General features: G+C 40.5%; 2 protein-coding genes across 5 annotated transcripts; one reads left to right on the forward strand and one right to left on the reverse strand.

The window, feature by feature from the left end:
- Window positions 1-4,052: 4,052 nt before the first annotated feature.
- LOC100049426 (photolyase) lies at window positions 4,053-11,306 on the reverse strand. 4 transcript variants are annotated; one of them, XM_011486300.2, is made up of 10 exons: window positions 11,098-11,306; window positions 10,633-10,939; window positions 9,652-9,800; window positions 7,172-7,354; window positions 6,897-7,055; window positions 6,223-6,421; window positions 5,162-5,305; window positions 4,962-5,083; window positions 4,527-4,686; window positions 4,053-4,435 (listed from the first exon to the last, which is right to left on the reverse strand). In XM_011486300.2, exons 1-10 carry the CDS (start codon window positions 11,200-11,202, stop codon window positions 4,287-4,289), a joined length of 1,677 nt encoding a protein of 558 aa, XP_011484602.1. In that variant the 5' UTR covers window positions 11,203-11,306; the 3' UTR covers window positions 4,053-4,286.
- Window positions 11,307-11,324: 18 nt separating this feature from the next.
- fyttd1 (forty-two-three domain containing 1) lies at window positions 11,325-17,021 on the forward strand. The gene is made up of 9 exons (XM_020710868.2): window positions 11,325-11,477; window positions 11,625-11,765; window positions 11,849-12,012; window positions 15,379-15,527; window positions 15,829-15,901; window positions 15,979-16,034; window positions 16,126-16,200; window positions 16,288-16,414; window positions 16,502-17,021. Exons 1-9 carry the CDS (start codon window positions 11,405-11,407, stop codon window positions 16,601-16,603), a joined length of 960 nt encoding a protein of 319 aa, XP_020566527.1. The 5' UTR covers window positions 11,325-11,404; the 3' UTR covers window positions 16,604-17,021.
- The last annotated feature ends 951 nt before the right edge of the window (window positions 17,022-17,972 follow it).

The raw sequence follows: 17,972 nt of genomic DNA on the forward strand, positions 1-17,972 counted from the left end.
TTTTCAAGCTCAATCTTTTTCAAATGTCTAGCTCTTTCAGTCACCCCCATGTCTATAATACTGAAACCCACTGAAACCTTTTTTTTTTGTTATGCCTAAAGTGCTGACTTGTAGTTTTCAATCTTATCCTAACTTTCCAGAATTAAAGAAGTGTGTAACACAATATCAGATGTGTGGTTTATTTTTTAGTTAAATACCAACGTTGGGACTGATGGAGAAAAAAAAAAGTCTGGCAAATTGTACTGTATCCCTACATTTCAGTTCAGATCCTGATGTTGCACAGTATGATGCTGAAAATTTAAATGCAAGATTTCTTATCAGGGTTTGGAGATGATAAAAGAGTGCAGTGAATTACAATGGGAGGGTGGATGTTCTTATCTGAGATAATGGATTAAATTGCTGAGTATAAAATAGATGTGACACCCACTCACTTCTGCAGCTCCCCTCTGCGGTATGAAGCGGTTTAGAGTCTGGACGTTATTTTTTTCTGCTTTCATTGCCAATTTTGCTCACATTTACGTCTCCTGATTCATCTCCACCGGTGGCATTGTAATTCTGAACTAATCAATCAGCAAGCATGCACCAATCGGACGATGAAACTCTTACTAATCATTTTTTTAAATCAACAAAGGATGCATCATGGAGCTCAGATACTCCTTCATCTCATTACTGTGTCCCTGAACAAGATGTGGGGGTGTTGAAAATGAGCTGAAGACAAAGAAAAAAGTGCTGAAAATGAGCGTTGAACCTCACATTTGAGGGTGAATGTCAAGTTAGAAATAAAAAAACTTGTTAAAATAAATGTTTGACTCTAAGACATTTTCTCTTGCTCCTAATCTTTGTCAGTCCAAGTTGAACTGCAAAATCAGCTCTCGCAGACAGAGAGCACTTGCAGAAACAAAATCATGCACCCCTTTAATAAATATTGACTCAGCAGCTGGACGATGTGTAAATGTATCTGGATGGCGGTCGTTCATATCAACAGCCACCAGCTGCCAGCAGCAAAGGTTGCCTGGGGGTCTCTAAACACTGGGCCGCTACCACAGCCTCACCATTCTCTTATTTGCTCTCCTTGTGCGTGTTGCTCTTCAATGAGTAGTGCAATGTTCTGACATCTTCGTATTCTTCTCAACATCCTAAAGTCTATGCCTTGAAGTAAACAGGAGCTTTATTGTTTGGAACCTACAGTACAGACCAAAAGTTTGGGCACACCTTCCCATTCAAATGAATGGGAAGGTGTGTCCAAACTTTTGGTCTGTACTGTATCTCAGTAAAGAGATAAAATTATTCAAAAATTATTGAAATCCCTTGTTTTCTCGTGTTTTTTGAGGGGGGGGGGGGGGGGGGGTGCTACAATAGATCTATTTCATATACATCAAGTATGAAAGTTGGAGGTTTCAGTTAAATAAGTGAATGTGATTCCATGCTACTCACCTCTGCTGTAGAACGCTCAGTTCTGCTTTTAGAATTGAAACTTGAGTTACCGAAACTCAACCTTAAACAGTTTTGAAAGAAAGTTCTGCTTATTAGCTGTTTTCTGGTGTGTGTATAAAATTAATTTGCAGTTGCCTCATTATTTTTATAATTAAAATATAATAACATTGTGCGCACATGTCTTTTTTGAGTTTTAATAAATTAATAAACGCTTTTAAAACTAACACCTCTTTGCGGTTTTGAGTTCCATCATGTGTGTGTGTTTGTGTGTGTGTTTATATGTGTGTGTGAAAATATTTCTGATCTTCTCAGACAACTGATGTAAAGAGACTTTTGCTGCCGTCTCTGTGTAGCTGGAATAAGAGAAAACAAATGAAAACAATAATTCAGTGTTCTTAGAAGACTTGGATGCAGACGATTTACTACAACACATGAACACCCACTCACATCTTCCTTTTGTACTGGCTGCCATTGCACACAGCAGCTCCTCTGTTTTACAGAAACTGCACCTAAACACCCAACAACACAAAAAAAACCACAAACATTTCTAAGTCTTTGCCTGAGATTGGATTTGATCCCACTCTGATGGAACATCCACTGTGTGTGGTTGATTTGCAAAGCAGCTGGATCCTAATGAAACAAAGGATCCTGTAAGCAATCAGGCCGGGGTGCAAACTATTTATGGCCAACATCTCAACCAATCCGGATCCAGTTTGAGCTGAAAGCGGCTTTCTGCTTAGATGACAATCAATGTTAGAGTCAGTCAGCGGTTGATTTCATGGTTTTGCTGACTGGGGGAAAAAATCTGAGAACCCAGTGTGGAACCCAGTGCATCTGAAAGCAGCAACTGATCCACTGCAATTGATCAGTGAGAACCACTGATTGGTATACTGATTAGCGGCTGAGTAGCTCGGTTGGTAAGGTGAGAGGCTACAATGTAGGAATCCAGGGTTCGGGTCCCAGAGGGGGATAAGCAATGATACTATAACGCTACTGCCTCCCCAGCGCGGTTAGGCAGCAGCTCACCGCTCCCCCAGGGGATGGGTCAAAATGCAGAGAAGAATTTCCCCATTGTGGGATCGATTAAGTAATATTTATTTATTTATTTATACAGTTTCCTCCAATGGTGTCTTTTTAACCCAAACAATTAATTGGTGTTTTCCTGATGGGAGACACATCACCGCACATATAAATGTTGTCTTTTCTCAAAAAAGTGGGTCAGGAGGCCCCAAGGACAAACACAACTTCTTTTTTTGTGTTTTTTTTCAGTTTAATTTGTTTAATCAAAACTTGTTTGTTGATCATTGTAACCTGCTAGGTAGTTTTAGTGGTTAGTAGTGTTAGTGAATTTATTTATAGAGAAGCAAATGTCTACATTTGTTCATTTTTGGCAACAAAAAAAAGGGTAAACACTGCACTGTATACTTGTAAAAGGGATTTCCCACCTTTTACACACTGATGGTGTGTAGAAGGTCCTAATCCAACCTTCTACACTGAAAGAGCCCTCTCAATAGATTTCCTGCTGACTACTATCCAGTAGGAGCCACTAAGTATTATTTCCCCTTTAAAGAATAAAACACTGATTTGTTTTTATGTTATTGTTACTATTATAATATATAACGGACATGAACTGTGTTTTTTTTCTTTTTTGGGGGGTGGGGTGGGGTAGCATTTTCTCAAAAAAATGACAGGTTAGCTTCTTTTCATAATAAAAGACACCTTGTAGCACATGGGATTTCTTAACTGAGCAAATGTAATATAACAGTGATGTCAGCAGTGATTTTAGAGTTCCCTAACCTTCCTAAAAAAAAGGCCTTTATAAATCATAAATCAGTTGAGGATCAGAACCTGGGCTCCAATTACACTACATATGATAGATGCATGGGTCTTTTAACATTTATGTTTTTCTTAATTAATCTCAAAGGTAAAATAAAACCTCATGGTGAAATATTTTTCAGCATTATGGCCCCATGTATCTGTCATCCTACCAGAAAAAGAAGAGGAACTTTAAGGAGAGGGCACAACACACACTGCTTTTTGTTTTTTTATACAAAGCTTTTAAATTGGAGTCCCTTTAAAATGATTATATATTGATTCAAATGTACAATATTTTTTCATAAGATTTTAATTATTTTATAAATTTCATTTATTTTCACCAGTGGCCTCAGTCAGAGACTCATTGCATTAGAGAGGTTCTTTGTTCCCTTGAGGGTTCTCCACATGGAACCTTCTGCTTCCTATTAATCAGAAACTTCGGTGTTTTTCATAAAACCAGGCTTTGAGCTACATCTCATTTACAGACTGCTTTATGAAGCAGCTATAAATAACGGAAGGATTAACTGCTTCATATTGGGCTGTACCATCATTTTCTCCACGCTTATTAAGCTATTGATTTGTGAAAAACAGAAATGTAATATTTCACATTTTAAAAGTTCTATGTTTAAACTTTGAAAATGATGTTCCATTTATGTTTTTCTCTAAAAATATGGGAAAATAAACACATTCAGAGATGAAGTAATAACCATGTACAGTTGCTGCCTAAAAACAGCATAATCATTATTAAAAAGACCACTGGGAGCACTTTTATAAATGATCAAAAGATGATAAAAGGAGAGCCGTTTCCTCAGAGAGTATTTTATTTTGAAAGAACAACATAAGATGATCAGGAACAGAGTATAAAAGTTTAGCTAAAAAAAAAAGGTTGATCCCAAACTAACAGTTTAACAGACATAAAATGCTCAAACATCTTCAAGTCCAAATATATAGAAAAAAATAAACAAAACCTCCCATTAAACAGTTTCCTGAGGTAAAGGCACACTCCAAAAAGCATTTTAGTTTTTGTCAAAATGCTGTCAGACTTTTTTAGAACAGTACTTCCTCTCAAACTGCGCCACGTTAAACTTCCGAAGGCAGCCTTTGTAGTTCATGAAGCGGATTTTCCCAAAAACCGCTCTCTCTGCCCAGCCCTGGTCATGGATGCCGCAGATTGACCACATACATCCTGAGATAAAAAGAGCAGAGGGGTGGGGGAGGGGGTTAACGGACGAGAATAAAATAGACCGCAGAAAATGAAAGAGGAGCCGTCTCCTTACCAACAAAACCGTTGGGGTCCTGACCGTCCAGCTCATAGCGATCGTTCAGGTACAGAGCGATGGAGAGCGCCTCCTCCGGCGAGGTGCTCCACTCCAGAATCTTTTTGGCCCAGTACATCCTCAAGAATCCATGCATCTTCCCTTCAGTTACCATTTGGATCTGCAGGAAAACACACAATGCACTTGACAATCTGTTTTTAATGATTCAAACTAAAATAAGAAGAGCAGTGATTGCTGAAATGCAGTCCAAGTCTTTTCCTTGACATTCTCAACAATCCCAAAGCTCTCTCCATTGGGAGCCATTCCACTAAGTAGGAGTAATCTGCTGTTTTCTACACAGATCAGAACTTACATCTCTGCAGAAGAGCATTATAGTCGCTATTTCACCCCCTCCTAACATCATTTCCCCCCTCAGCCTCAGAGGGACTGTTGTACCTGAGCTGCGTTCCACAGCTTGTCATGAGTCTGCGCTTTCTCAAATTGCTCTCTGGTGTAGAGGTACTCTCGCTTGTCCTTGGCGTGATCCTTCAGAGTCTTCTGAGCCCATTCGTACGCACCTGAGAAGCACAGAACAGAACACATTCAGTCAAACTGGACTAGAGAACAGGTTGTCGGTGTAGAAGGTCTCCACGCACCCGTCACGCTGTCGTAGTTCTTGTTGTAGAAGCAGAAGTTGTCCGTCAGCTCTCTGCGCACCACCAGCTCCTCGATGAAGGCAGGCACGGACGGACTGGAATTCTTCCGCACCTGCAGCGCCACACGCTGGGCTGAAAGCTGGCCTGGTTTGGCAGGGAGGAAAATCTGAATGCTGATGGACTAAGAGAGACTACTGTACAGTTTCATGTGTGGATTCTCAAACTTGGAGAGAAAAATCAGTCTCAAAAACTGTCCAGCAGTTTGAGCACATCTCTAGCAAGCATTGTATCCCTTCAAAAAAGATTCCTGTTACAAATGAAGAATGGTATTTCACACAAATTTTTAACTTTTTTTGTTCTTAATGATGACTCAGTTTCCTTCAGTGTTTTTACTTCTTTATTTTACATTTTTATGCTACCTTTTTTGGTATATTTTTGCATTTATTTTAACACACTAAGACAATTAAATGAGGATATTTTATAAAACCTAGTTTTATTTACTATGTATTCTTTTTTTTAAATATAAGAATGGATATGATTGCTTTGTTAAAGCAGCAAATATACAACAAACATACTAAATACTGACACTCTAGAGAAGTAAATCAATTCATGTTTGCACTCTCATTTGCTTTTATAACTCATATTTAAATATTAAACACACATATGTATATGGATTTATTTATTGTGTACAAATAAGTATGAAGTATTTATCAAATTTTTTCAAACAAAATACATTTTCTAAGGTTTACGCTTTTAATTTATTTATATTTGCTTTTTCTAGCTAGCATTTATTTTACATTTTTGGTCAAATAAATTATAACATTCATTTGTAACCGTAGAAATGTAACACAAAAGCAGTTAAAGGGGTTTGGGTGCGTCTTATATTAAAAAAAATTGTTTTTATTTGGTATTAATTTTAGATTTTTTTTGTTTTCCACAGATAAACGCTTGTTTGTTTCTTTTATTTAAAAAACAAAACAAAAAACTAAAGAATGATATTGCTTCTCCCCTGTAGTATCACGTCTGAAAGGCGACACAAGACACTCATTTCCTGCACTGACCGAAGCGAAGCCATGGCGACAGCTGGCTGAGGGCGGCGGCGTTCGGGTCGTTGCGCTGAGTGCCGAACAGTTTCAGACGCACGTCGATGAAGGACTCCAACATGGCCAGCCCGGCCTCGGTGCCCGGCTTGGCCCACTTGGGCTCCCCGACTGTTCTGTCCACCTTTAGCGAGGCCAGAGTTTTGTCCCAGTCGACCGCCTGAGACAGGGACAAGAGCAGAAAGGTCAAAGGTCAAGGAAGCTTTTAAAATCAGTAAAAATGGTTTATAGACTCAAAGTATTTCAAAAAACAAATGTTAACAAATGTTAAGACTGCAGAAACCCCCATTGATGCTGCTAAGGAGTTTTGTTTTTTGTACATTTGCAGCATTTCCTTGCAATTATATTTGACATGTTTGGTTATTTTCTCTATTAATAAAAGATTTTAAAACTTCAAAATAATGGTCTTCTAGCAAAAGTTATATTTGTTTGACCCATTCACATCTGTCACCAACTAAACTAATAAGTGGAGAAATAAAAACAATAAAAGACAAAACAACAAATTGTTTTTTCTCAGCAAGAATGTGTTTTTGCCAAAGTACTGGTGCATCGAAATTACCTTTTTTATTTAAAATATTATTCCTTATCTAAAAGGCTGAAAATTGAATGGTTTTTTTTGTGTGTTCATAGTTTACCTTTGCTGTTTTTGTGGCTGAGAACGGGTGTTTGTCCACCAGAGGGAAATCGGTGAGGAACTCAGACAAAAGGTTAGTGATTTTCCCTCTGATGGTTCTGGCAGAGTACTCCAGCTTAGGGGATGCTACCCAGCAGGGAACAATATTATGGGCATCCACCTGCAGAGCAGAAATAAAAGACAACACAATAAAGCTACAAGAAATATGTGTAATTTGGCTTTGACGAACACAAAAAATAATAATAATAATAATAATAGAAAAAGAAATTCTCTGGCCTGTATGAAGGGAATGTCTTCTGGAAGTCCCTTTTTCACAGCTTCCAGCCACTGCAGAGGCTCTCTGAGGGGGGAGAAGTCCGTCACCACGGCCCCAAAGTTGTGGCCAGTCACGAAGCCGGGGAGCACGTCGCCAGCTGCTCCGTGCAGCAGATGGAACTGGATGTTCAAGTGTTTGCATTCCTGTTTGTTGGAGATATGCCAGCATTATTTCATGACTCAGAGTCGGAGGCTTTTAAAGTCTTTAATCACTCGGCCTTTGAAGTCTTTCCTTAGGAGTGCGTTTCTAAAAGCTGTAAGCAGTCATCGAAATGATTTGCATGTTTAGGTTTTATTTGTGGAACAAGAAATCGCAGGAATTTCTAAATTGCTGTGATAAGACATGTCTTCAAAAGTGTTAAAACTAGGCCTGCACAATATACCGCAAATTTATCGTTATCGCAACATCAAGCTGTGCAATATGCATACCGCAAAAGACGGCGAAAATCGCAATAAATGGTTACCTTGACCCTTGTGCTATCCTAGGCACTTTAACATTGGGAGTGGGGATAGGTTAGCATAAGGATTAAAGTTGTTGCTGAAAACAATCTAGAAGAGAAAACTGACAAACTTGAAGGTGAGATCTTTCATGAAGAACACACTTATAGACAGTTTCCTTTAACCCTTGTGCTATCCTAGGCACTTTACCATTGGGAGTTGGGTCATCTAGACCCACTAGACAGTGCTCTGAACCTTTTTTCTTCAATTATTTGTGATCTTCACTGGTGTCCATGGATTCCATGAAATCTTTCCACCTTTATCCACCTTTGTCATGGTAGGGAGAACACGTCAATGCAAGGGGGGGGGGGGGGGGGGGGGGGGGGGGGGGGGGTCATCTAAGATAGCACAAGGGTTAAATGTGCTAAAACAAACTCATGGCAGATTGAAATATTGAATAAATGAAATAAATCCCTTTATGCATTTAACCAATCAGAAGGACCCGTTTACCTTGTTGATCAATCATATGAGCCCTTTTATGTTTGATGTTTGCCTCCTATGTCGACAAGGGTCATTTGGAGTATAATTTTTAAACTGTTGCAGTGAAATGGAAACGATGTTTTTGGTTGGTTTGATATTTGTTTATATACCGCAAATTATATCGTTATCGCAATATTAATCACCAATATCGTATATCGCGAGTTTTCCTCATATCGTGCAACCCTAGTTTAAACACAATCAATATTCACATAACGGCTTGAATGACAAGCTGTTCATTCACATTTGGTTTTTACATATTTGGAGGAACTAAAAAAAAGATGTCATGGTCTAGCACTTTTTAGAAGGCTTTTTCTGAAATGTTACTTATATTGTGTTTTGAATATGTCTCTTCACAGAGGAGGGGTGGGGGGGGGGGGTTAATTACAATTTTGTCTGCTACCCTTATATTTTGTCTGTTTGTGTGTGTACTAAAAGCATGAAAAGTGCCTCTTATAAATAAAGGTGTATTTGATTTGAACAACTGATAGATGATCCATTGCCCATTTAAAGTCCAAGTCCAATCATATTTTGATCTGCAGTAAAGGTGATCACAGTCATCTTTTAATTATTATGTTATTTTTAGCCATCATTTTTTTTTAAACTGTTGTTTTCAATGACATAGTCCCTGCAGAGCAGCAGTAGTTCATTAGAAATTTGACTTCAAGTTGTGGGTGGAACTATTGTCGAAAAGTAAGCCAATCATCATTTCCCATAATCCCTTTGTGTACACGCTCTCCGGCTAGCTTACAGCCCCTCACAACCCCAACTGAACATTAACGGTTCAACAAAAAGGGCAAGCATACAGTTTTGAGGAGGGAGAGAACGTCTTTATGTGTCGCATGCACCCTCACATGTGTGCATAAAATCTATTATCATCTATTATCTTTATTTCTTCAACAGTTCACCAGCATCCTGACTTTTTCAGGAACTCTGATGCTCCGAACATGAGCTCTTTATCTGATGGATATTAATTAATTTGGCGCTCCTCCCTAAGGTGAGGATGGAGATATCAGAGAAATGAGGGGAAAACGAGCAGAGAGGCTTCCTGTAATACTAAAAAGGAGCACATAAATAACAAACGAAAACAAAAAGAATAATTATTTTCAAGCGATTAACATGCAGGCTAATTATTCTACTTTTTATTTTTTTATATTTGAGACAAAGTACAAGAGTCTTGTGAGCGACCTCTGTCCTAAAAACTAATACAAACCAAGAGTTTTTACATTTACTTTTTTGTGGTTTTCAGTTTTTTAGAACAAAAAAAGATAATTTGGAGTTTTCAAATTTGCAAAAAAAAATGTTTTACTTTTGATTTAAAAGCATATCCAACAGAAGAATTTAAAAGTGTAAAAATGAACCTACAGGTGGAGCTCTTTCAATGCAAAAAATGGAAACATCACGGTGTGGATGTGCGTGTTGATATGTAACAAGTAGGAATATTGTGTTGTGGTAGCGGTGAATACCTTTTGAACCTCTTCCAACCCCTTCAGCAGAAAGGAATAATGTCTCAGTGTGGACAGCTCTGATTTTGGCACCACCAGGCAGAAGCAGACGTGCAAAGGGAGGCTCTCTTTGGCGGCCAGCTGCTGCGCGCGGATCAGCGCCCAGTTATCTGCAGGGAAACGCAACAAAAATTGAGAAAAAAATCTGCCATAAACAGGCATGTCCCAAGTCTGGACCGCAGACTGAATGTGGCCCACATTCATGTTTCCACTGGCCTGCAGGACTCTGTCATAAAATCAATAATATGCAGCCGTACTTTCTAGGACCTCTGTGTACGAATTCTTGATGATTATGTTTTAAGCAGTTGTAAACCTGTGGCAACAACCAGTGGCTGATTGACTTTCACAGCCTTGGAGCCGTTGCTTCTACAATCAAAATAGGGAAACTATTTGTGTTATTTTCCTGTTTTATTTTATTTTATTTCAGGTCTTTAAATCAGAGGTTCAGAGTAAGTTTGGTAAAAATGTGCTTCGATTTATTTATGTTCTATGTTATCTAAAACAATCAATTAAAGAAACCAAATCACCCAAATAAAAAAAGAGCTGCATCAAAAATATGTTTTCCCTTTTGCTTGTTGTTGTCAAAATTGTTCAATGTGTTCAATGTTTATAAGTTTTGCTCTTTACCTGGCTTAGGTCAACAGATGTAATTTAGCAATTGTGCTAATTCTGGCATATGTATGCTGTTGTTATGCTAAAACATTGAGGAATATTCACAGTCCTAATTCAAATAAAGTAAATTAGAAATTAAAAAAAATGAACCCCGTTCCCTAATTCCAGGTAAATAAGTTTTCTTCTTTCTTTTCCCTTTTATTTCCCCCTGTATTAGAACTTGTGCAAGATCTTTTGTTTCTTTCTATTTGTGGAAATTTAAATAAATAAAGTAAAATTTAAATAAATGCATAAATAGATAGATAAGGTTTTAAGCTGTGACTTGTTTACCTTGGACTCTCTGGTCCCTCAGCATCCAGTACAGCACCCCTCCTGAGCCCTGCCGGACCTTCTGCGTCTCACTGATGAAACGCTGCCTCTTCTTGCTGAACTTCATGTCCTTCTTGTCCTCCCTCTGCTGCCGGATCAGGCTGTGCAGCCAGCCCGCCGCCTTCGTCGGCTTGTCCTCCCGCGGTTGCTTGGCGCTGGGCTCCGCATCGCCAGCGGTGGCTGTCGCTTTGCGCTTCTTCTTGTCTGACATGTTGACGGGTTTCTGCGGGTAGAGGAGGGTCGAAAAGGGCCTGTGATATGAAGAAAGCTTTGGAGCAAACAAAACAGATGAGCTGTGGGAGGTAAAACACGACGACTTTAGGCTAAAAGGAAGACGGAAACTACCAGACACAGCATCACCACGCATAAGCAAGACAGGCGTTCACTTCATTCAAACAACTAGCATGATAATTCTTAACTACATACTTCGTTGGAAAGCACACGAAAGGTCCTGCGTTTGGATAATTTGACTCCCTTTCGACAGGAAAAACCAAGAACACCAAATGATATAGCTGCCACAACGATACGCATATGTAACCTTTTTCCTCCAGTTACATGAGCACGCTGTTGTTTTGGTTTGGTAACAATCGGAATTCGTTGATTTGCCTACATTTCCCATAATGCACCCACTCAAATTTCAATTGCGCGTGCGCAATGCTTTTTACGTTCAAGGGGAGGATCACCTGTTATCTCCTAGCAGCATCGTTGCTCTCCTGTGATTATCTTGTTTAGAATGAATAATGATGATTTCTCTGCCGCTCGAGGGAAAATGCCGGCGGTTCTTGATAAAGTCGACATGTCTTTGGGTAAGGACTTTGTTTTATGTGGCCTGTATTTCAGTTCAAGCTAATATTAGCCACTGACCGGAGCTAGCTATGCTAAAATAAACAAGTCTCCCTTGAGATTTCCTAAAACTCTTGTCTTCCTCATGCTTCTTTTCACAACTTTGACAGATGACATTATTCGGTTAAACAAGAAAGAGAAACAATTCAAGTGGCGACAGGCCAACACGAAGCGAAAACCATTCAAGAAGAAAGGCCTTTTGAGCCAAGGAAGAGGGCTCTCACAGAGGACGCCGGGAGCCGCGCAGAGAGGTGTGTGTACCTACGTCGCCGGCCGGACCGGTTGTTGTTACAGGTGGAAACTTCTTTTTTTAAATATGTCGTGTTTGTAACAGGAGGAGGCGTGGCACGTGGGGCGGCGGCTATAATAAGAAACAGACGAACCCCTCCATTTACGGGCCGAAGACGGGGTCAGGGGGTCATCACTGGACTGGCAGCCAGGAGGCCAGGAACCATAGTGAAACGAGCGGGGGCTCTCAACCGAGCTGCACTCAACCAGGTACTTTGTCAGCTGTTTAAAAACAAACGAGTAAACACATGATGTTCTCCCCCGACTTTCTCTTTGTTTCCTGAATTCACACTGACTGATGAATTCATACCTTCAGATACAAAACAAACGAACAGATTGGCGATGAAAACAGTCAAATGGAGAAAAAGACATTGAGATGGCTGCACAGAAGAAATATGAAAAAGGAGGTGAAACAGATGACAGAATAAGGAGAAAGTTGAGTAACAGATTACAGAAACGGACCGAAAAATAAACCTCAATTAAGGTTTTCGTAAAAAAACAATAATAACTGGACATCAAAAATAGTCATCTGAATGGGCAGGTCTCAGATTTGTTTATTCCTATTTTTACAGCACTAAATCAGAATGTCGAATGAGTTCAGTAACGGTAGCAAAATGAGACCAACCTTAACGTTTTGATCAAACACATTAAGATCTGAAATACGATCACAGAAAAGAGAGAGCCTCAGAACATGAGCCGCTCGTCTTCAGGAAGGTTCCCTTCGATCGGTTCAGAACAAAAAGAACCGCAGTAACTGAAATGGTACCTGAGAGAAAGCAAACACGAAGGCTTTATGATTAAAATCAAGAAAAACAAGGATCCTGCCCCTCTCCAGCTCCAATGGTTCCTAAAACACCTTTCCCAGCAGCGCTAGGGTTGGGCGATGTCCCCTAATTTGGCCGTTGACGATGTTTGCTGTCAACCATCGGGATGGACGATGACATCGTCGGGGGGGGGTATTTTTTTTACATTTTTCGTTCTTATATAACTGCTATTCGTTATTTTGCTTTTTTCATTTTATTTCCCAACTAATGGTTAATCCGCGATGATCCAGTATAAACTGAGGGAAGTGACTTTAACAGAAAAAGTAACAAGCAAAATAGAAAAGAAGTGGTCCGCTCCCGCACTTAACTAGTGAAGTGGACCAGCGGAGGGCGGATTTACAGCTTTATGTTTGATGGGAAGGGGGGGGGGGGTACATGAGCGGTATGTGTGGGAGATTTAAGACTGCGATCCGTCCCGCAGCTCTAGGGGTACGAGCTATCAAACTCAGAACCGGGTCTAAACGTGTGTCTGAGCACAGTTCGGATCGTCAGCACACACAGCGGACACAAAGCAGAAATGTCGCTCAGTCCTTAGAAAACATTCAATCAATCACGTGGATTTGTGTTTCCAGTCGTGTCCCGACTAAATAAAGGTTGATGTTATTCACAGGATGCAGCACCACCCAAAGCTAATGTTGTTAGCCCGTGTTAGCTAATCCTGGCTACGTTCAGAAAAAGCACTGACCACACGGATTAAAATTCAAATGATGAGCGAACAGGTGTTTCATAATAACCGTAACATTATTAAAAGCACGTTTAGAAGATCGTCTCGTATTTTACCGAGCTGACATGTCAATGTATATAGCTGCTCGCCGCTGTTATCATTTTGTATTGAATTGTTACCTTCAATAAAGTTTGGAAAAAAAGCCGCTCGGCGGAAGTTGTATCCTCTTCCGGTTTTCAAACTGCGCATGTGCGAATACTGCGCGTGTGCGAATGATTTATTCCGACCGAAATTGTGACCTTAGTGAACGTTTTTATATTCTGAAAACATTTTTCTGGGCCCATCTACACGGTTGGATACTAATCCGACCATTGATCCCATCAAGATATTTTGTACATGTAACCGCGGCTTATGATGTCGACGCGCAACGTGGCGGGGGCGTGGCATCACGATGGTGGTCTCTCCATCGGGATGTCAGTCACCCATCACGATGGACGATGATATCGTCCATCGGCACAACCCTAAGCAGCGCTGCACATTTTCAACAAGGAGGTCTGCATAGAACTGACTGCAAGGCAGCTTTCCCTAAAAACTGGTTGAAACTTCAGATGTAAAGTTTTTCTTACTTTTACTATGAAGCAAATCTGCAAAACCTTCAAGTTATCCTTAGTCACAAACAGAAAGTTGCTGAGCTCGCTAATTCTTTTCTGCCTGAAAAACGTCCAGCTAGTTTAGCTAAACATCAACAGTCATGCAAAATGGAACCTGCAGCGCTAATTTTAAGATTATTCAACTGATAATCACAAAAATGTCTGAAACTATAGTTTTATGTGCTACATGTTATCAGCATGTAATCAAATAACCAGAACTGTCAAATCTAATCTCACTTGTGGTTTATTCTGGATTAACAAAAGGGAAGGAGTGTGTTTACATGTCTGATTCAAAATGTAAGATGATTAAAAACAAATCATTATTTTAATGATATTTTAAGGCTGCCTGCAGTTATTTATCTGTACTTTTTCCCATCACACTCAGAGATTTTAAACGTCTAGAATCAACATTAAACTGTTTTGTTCCCTAGAATCAACAGTTTGCTGTTTAGCATAATCAATCCCATGAGTCTTTGGGCCGTTTCTGCACGAAACTTGCCTTTTAGCATTGCAGGGCTGCTGAGAGCACACAGCTTCTTCTGTTTCCAGGATTGCAGGAGAGCATCTGAGACTTTAGCCCACCTGGACCGGGTCACAAAGCTGACGAAAAACCCAGATCTTACCAAACTGTTAGGCTTTTCTTTTTTCAATGTGCTGTAGACAGGGGAGTATTGATCATGTTTTCTGACTCCTTTTTTCATTTTTATTTTTAAAATTTGCTACCATGTTAACAAATGTTTTTAAAAAAAATCAACATAAATGGATAAATTAACTTCTGTAAAGGAAAGAATCAGAATAGCCTGAAAATTGTGTTCAGTCCCATAGTTGCCAAAATAATTTTAGCGTTTTGAGAAAGGTTTTAGTCATAATTCTTAGAAAGTGTATATATATATATATACCTACCTACCTACCTACCTATATACCTAAACTATGATGTTGAACAATCTTTGTTTTCAGGTCATCTGACAGCTGTTTTGAGGTCCCATGTTGACTTTCTTAACAACCTTAAATACCTCTTCTCATGATTGGCTTCACATGTGTATGCAGGTCAAGGGTCAATGAGCTTGTAAAACAAATTTTGTGTTCCAATAATTATTTCTAAAGGGGTGCCCAAATTTACGCACCTGCCTATTTTTGTTTAAGTAATTATTGCACAGTTTCTTTAAATCCAATAAACTTCATTTCACTTCTCAAATATCACTGTGTTCATCTGCTATATGACATGTTCAACTGAAATTGATGATCTGAACAACCAATGAGTTATGAAGAAAAATCCTGAAAATTATCAGGGGTGCCCAAACGTTCTCACACCACTGTGTCTTTATAGTGAAATCCCAGCCAAAATTCCCAGAGATGGAATTTTTTTGGCTGTTTGTTCTGCAGCTGAAACGGAAACACTATCACATAACCAAAGTGTTTTTTCTTCTTCTCCTGTCAGACAACAAGACCGAAAACAAAGCCCTTCTTTCAGCGCGCCGAGGCCCAGTACAGGAGGCCCGACCCTCAGAGGAGGCTTTACCGGCAGCCGGACTCGCTGAGAGGCCAGAATGCGGCATCGTTGGGGAGACCTTTCCAGCTGCAGCGGAGGTAAATGTTGACTTTTCCCTGTAACACTTCCAACGCCAAAGCTCCTGGTTTCCAATTCGAGAAACACTGCAGGGTTGAGCTGCAACAGGTTCGGTCAGCGGATTTCCTGAATCTACTGACGGAGCAGGTTCTTCCATCGGATCTTTTTATGAGCTTACTGTAAAATGACAAAATATTCCAAATGCTCAAACTGTGAAATGGCATTCGGTTTCTTCAGATCAGTCACAAAAGTCAGAGCTGAGAATTCCTGGGAGGTGGTAGCTTGGCTTAAGTGAATAGTTAATGGGACTGTACTTTACAGACCGCTGCCGTCTGTCCAGCAGAGCCAGAAGGAGGCGCGGCAGGCCACGTTCCTGTATCGCCGGGGACTCAAGGTCTGTGATCAGGAAGTCTGGTTAAATAGAACGTTTGTGGATGGAGCTGTTAACATTTGTCCTGATGTCCTCTGCAGGTTCAAGCCCAGTTGCAGAAGCCAAACCCTCTCACTCCTCCGGTCAGAACGCGGCAGTAAGTTCCTGGTTCCCCTCAGAGTCAGAGACAGCACAGACCTCTCTCTGCTTGTATGAACATGAGATCATTGTTTCTGTCTGTCCACCAGGTGGCGCACATCGCCAGCCGGTAGCGGGATCTTGACTGTTTCAATAGACAACCCTACAGCCAGAACTCAGCCGGAGTAAGTGTCCGCATCAGCCCCCTGGGGGGCTTCGATGATGCACTTCAGCTCTCTGTGACTCATAAAAATGGCTCCTCCTCCCTGCAGGCCCCCCACCGCGTGGACCCTGCATCCTCCTGCTGCCTCCGCAGCTCCGGTGAAGCCGGAAGCGGTCGAGAAGAAAGTCCCTAAGGGAGTCCCCCTGCAGTTTGACATCAACAGCGTGGGGAAGCCGGTGAGGGCGCCACAATCCGAAACCACTCGATGAAATTTCACTCGCCGGGGTTTTTGGCGTGCTTACCTCTGACTCCACTCTCTGCAGCAAACGTCCATGACGCTGAACGAGCGCTTTCGCATCCTGAAAGACCAGCGCACCGCCTCAGCACAGACCAGCAAAGGCAGCAGATTTGTCACCGTGGGTTAGGTTGTCCTGGAAAACCTATTGAACTCTGGATTTCAACCCTGCCAATCCCAGCGGGTGGGTGGGAAACCCCCCCCCCCCCCCCCCCCCCCCCCCCCCACACACACACACACACCACCACCACCTTACTGATGAAGGAGACTCATCTGTGGGACGAGCAAGCAGGACCTGCACAACACTTCAGCTGAGGGGACTAAAGTGTAGACATTTTGGGAGCTTAGAGCCCCCCGCCCATCGTCTGTGCCGTCATACTAAGCCCTTTGTACACCAGGAGTTTTTCTATTCAGACTGTTAACGCCATGAAGCTTTCGTTTTCAGAGGGAATCGCTATGTATTTGCTAAAATGGTGTGTATTCTGTATTTTTTTTTTTTTAAACATTTCAAAGTTTTGTAATTTCAAATAAAGTTTCCTCAAATCTGATATATTTGTGTGGCCCAAAAATGTTTTTTAATAGTGGGTGTAACGATTCGTTTCAACAGTTAAATTCATATAATAATTTCTAGTTGACGATACGATTCATAGTCGATATCGGTTCATTCAGAACGATTCGAATCACTGACCTATCATCAACCCGGGACATCTTCAGCCAAAACCTTAATCAGTGTGACTCAGTGATAAATACCTGGTACTGAACAGTACAGGTGAAGTTTTCCAGATTCCTTGGATTTCTTGCAAAAGAACCAAGTTTAAAGTAAATATGTGTACAAAAAAAACCAAAAAATAATGGCAAATTCATTTACATTTTATTTTCATAAAGTTCAGCCCACTGTTGTTTTTCCAATTTAAAATAATCCAAACGGAACATTAGAACATTCTGCCACACTGTATGGTTTTTTTTTCCTGACATCACATCTGCTGTGATGTCACTGGTGGTTTTTAAGTTAACAGTAGAATAAACCCACTGTGCTTTAATCCAAATGGTATTTCCCCAATATCAATTTATTTCAATTTATCATAGTAAAATAAAATACTTGCCTCAATCGATCTTGTTGGATCATGAGAATGAAAATAGATTAATCGGTTAAAAATTACACTCATAGTTCTTAAAGAAATCAGATGTTTGTTTTTGCAGGAAAGATAGCTGATCTTCCTCATTTTCTGCAGTTCTTCTCCAAATGCAGAAAAAATCCATGAGGATTTAAAGTTCACACTGCTCAGTGGCAGAAAACAGAAGCTACAATTGGCTTTTTAACCCTTGTGCTATCTTAGACGACCCCACCCCATTGACGTGTTATTCCACCATCTATTCCACTGGCGGCGCTGTTGTTACAGCAGGTACTGGTATGTATGCTAGCGGTTGACATGTGGAGCATGTGATTAACTCTTGTGCTATCCTAGGCACTTTAACATTGGGAGTTGGGTCATCTAGAC

The sequence above is a fragment of the Oryzias latipes genome, chromosome 17 (genome assembly GCF_002234675.1).
Source record: "Oryzias latipes chromosome 17, ASM223467v1".
Lineage (NCBI taxonomy): Eukaryota > Metazoa > Chordata > Actinopteri > Beloniformes > Adrianichthyidae > Oryzias > Oryzias latipes.

Coding starts and splice junctions, on each gene's coding strand:
- LOC100049426 (XM_011486300.2), bottom strand. CDS start 11,202: ATGCGTATCGTTGTGGCAGCTATATCATTTGGTGTTCTTGGTTTTTCC. Junction 9,801..10,632: donor GAGGGACCAGAGAGTCCAAG/GTAAACAAGTCA, acceptor GTTTCCCTGCAG/ATAACTGGGCGCTGATCCGC. Junction 4,436..4,526: donor GGACCCCAACGGTTTTGTTG/GTAAGGAGACGG, acceptor TTTTTATCTCAG/GATGTATGTGGTCAATCTGC.
- fyttd1 (XM_020710868.2), top strand. CDS start 11,405: ATGAATAATGATGATTTCTCTGCCGCTCGAGGGAAAATGCCGGCGGTT. Junction 15,528..15,828: donor CCTTTCCAGCTGCAGCGGAG/GTAAATGTTGAC, acceptor TGTACTTTACAG/ACCGCTGCCGTCTGTCCAGC. Junction 16,201..16,287: donor ACAGCCAGAACTCAGCCGGA/GTAAGTGTCCGC, acceptor TCCTCCCTGCAG/GCCCCCCACCGCGTGGACCC.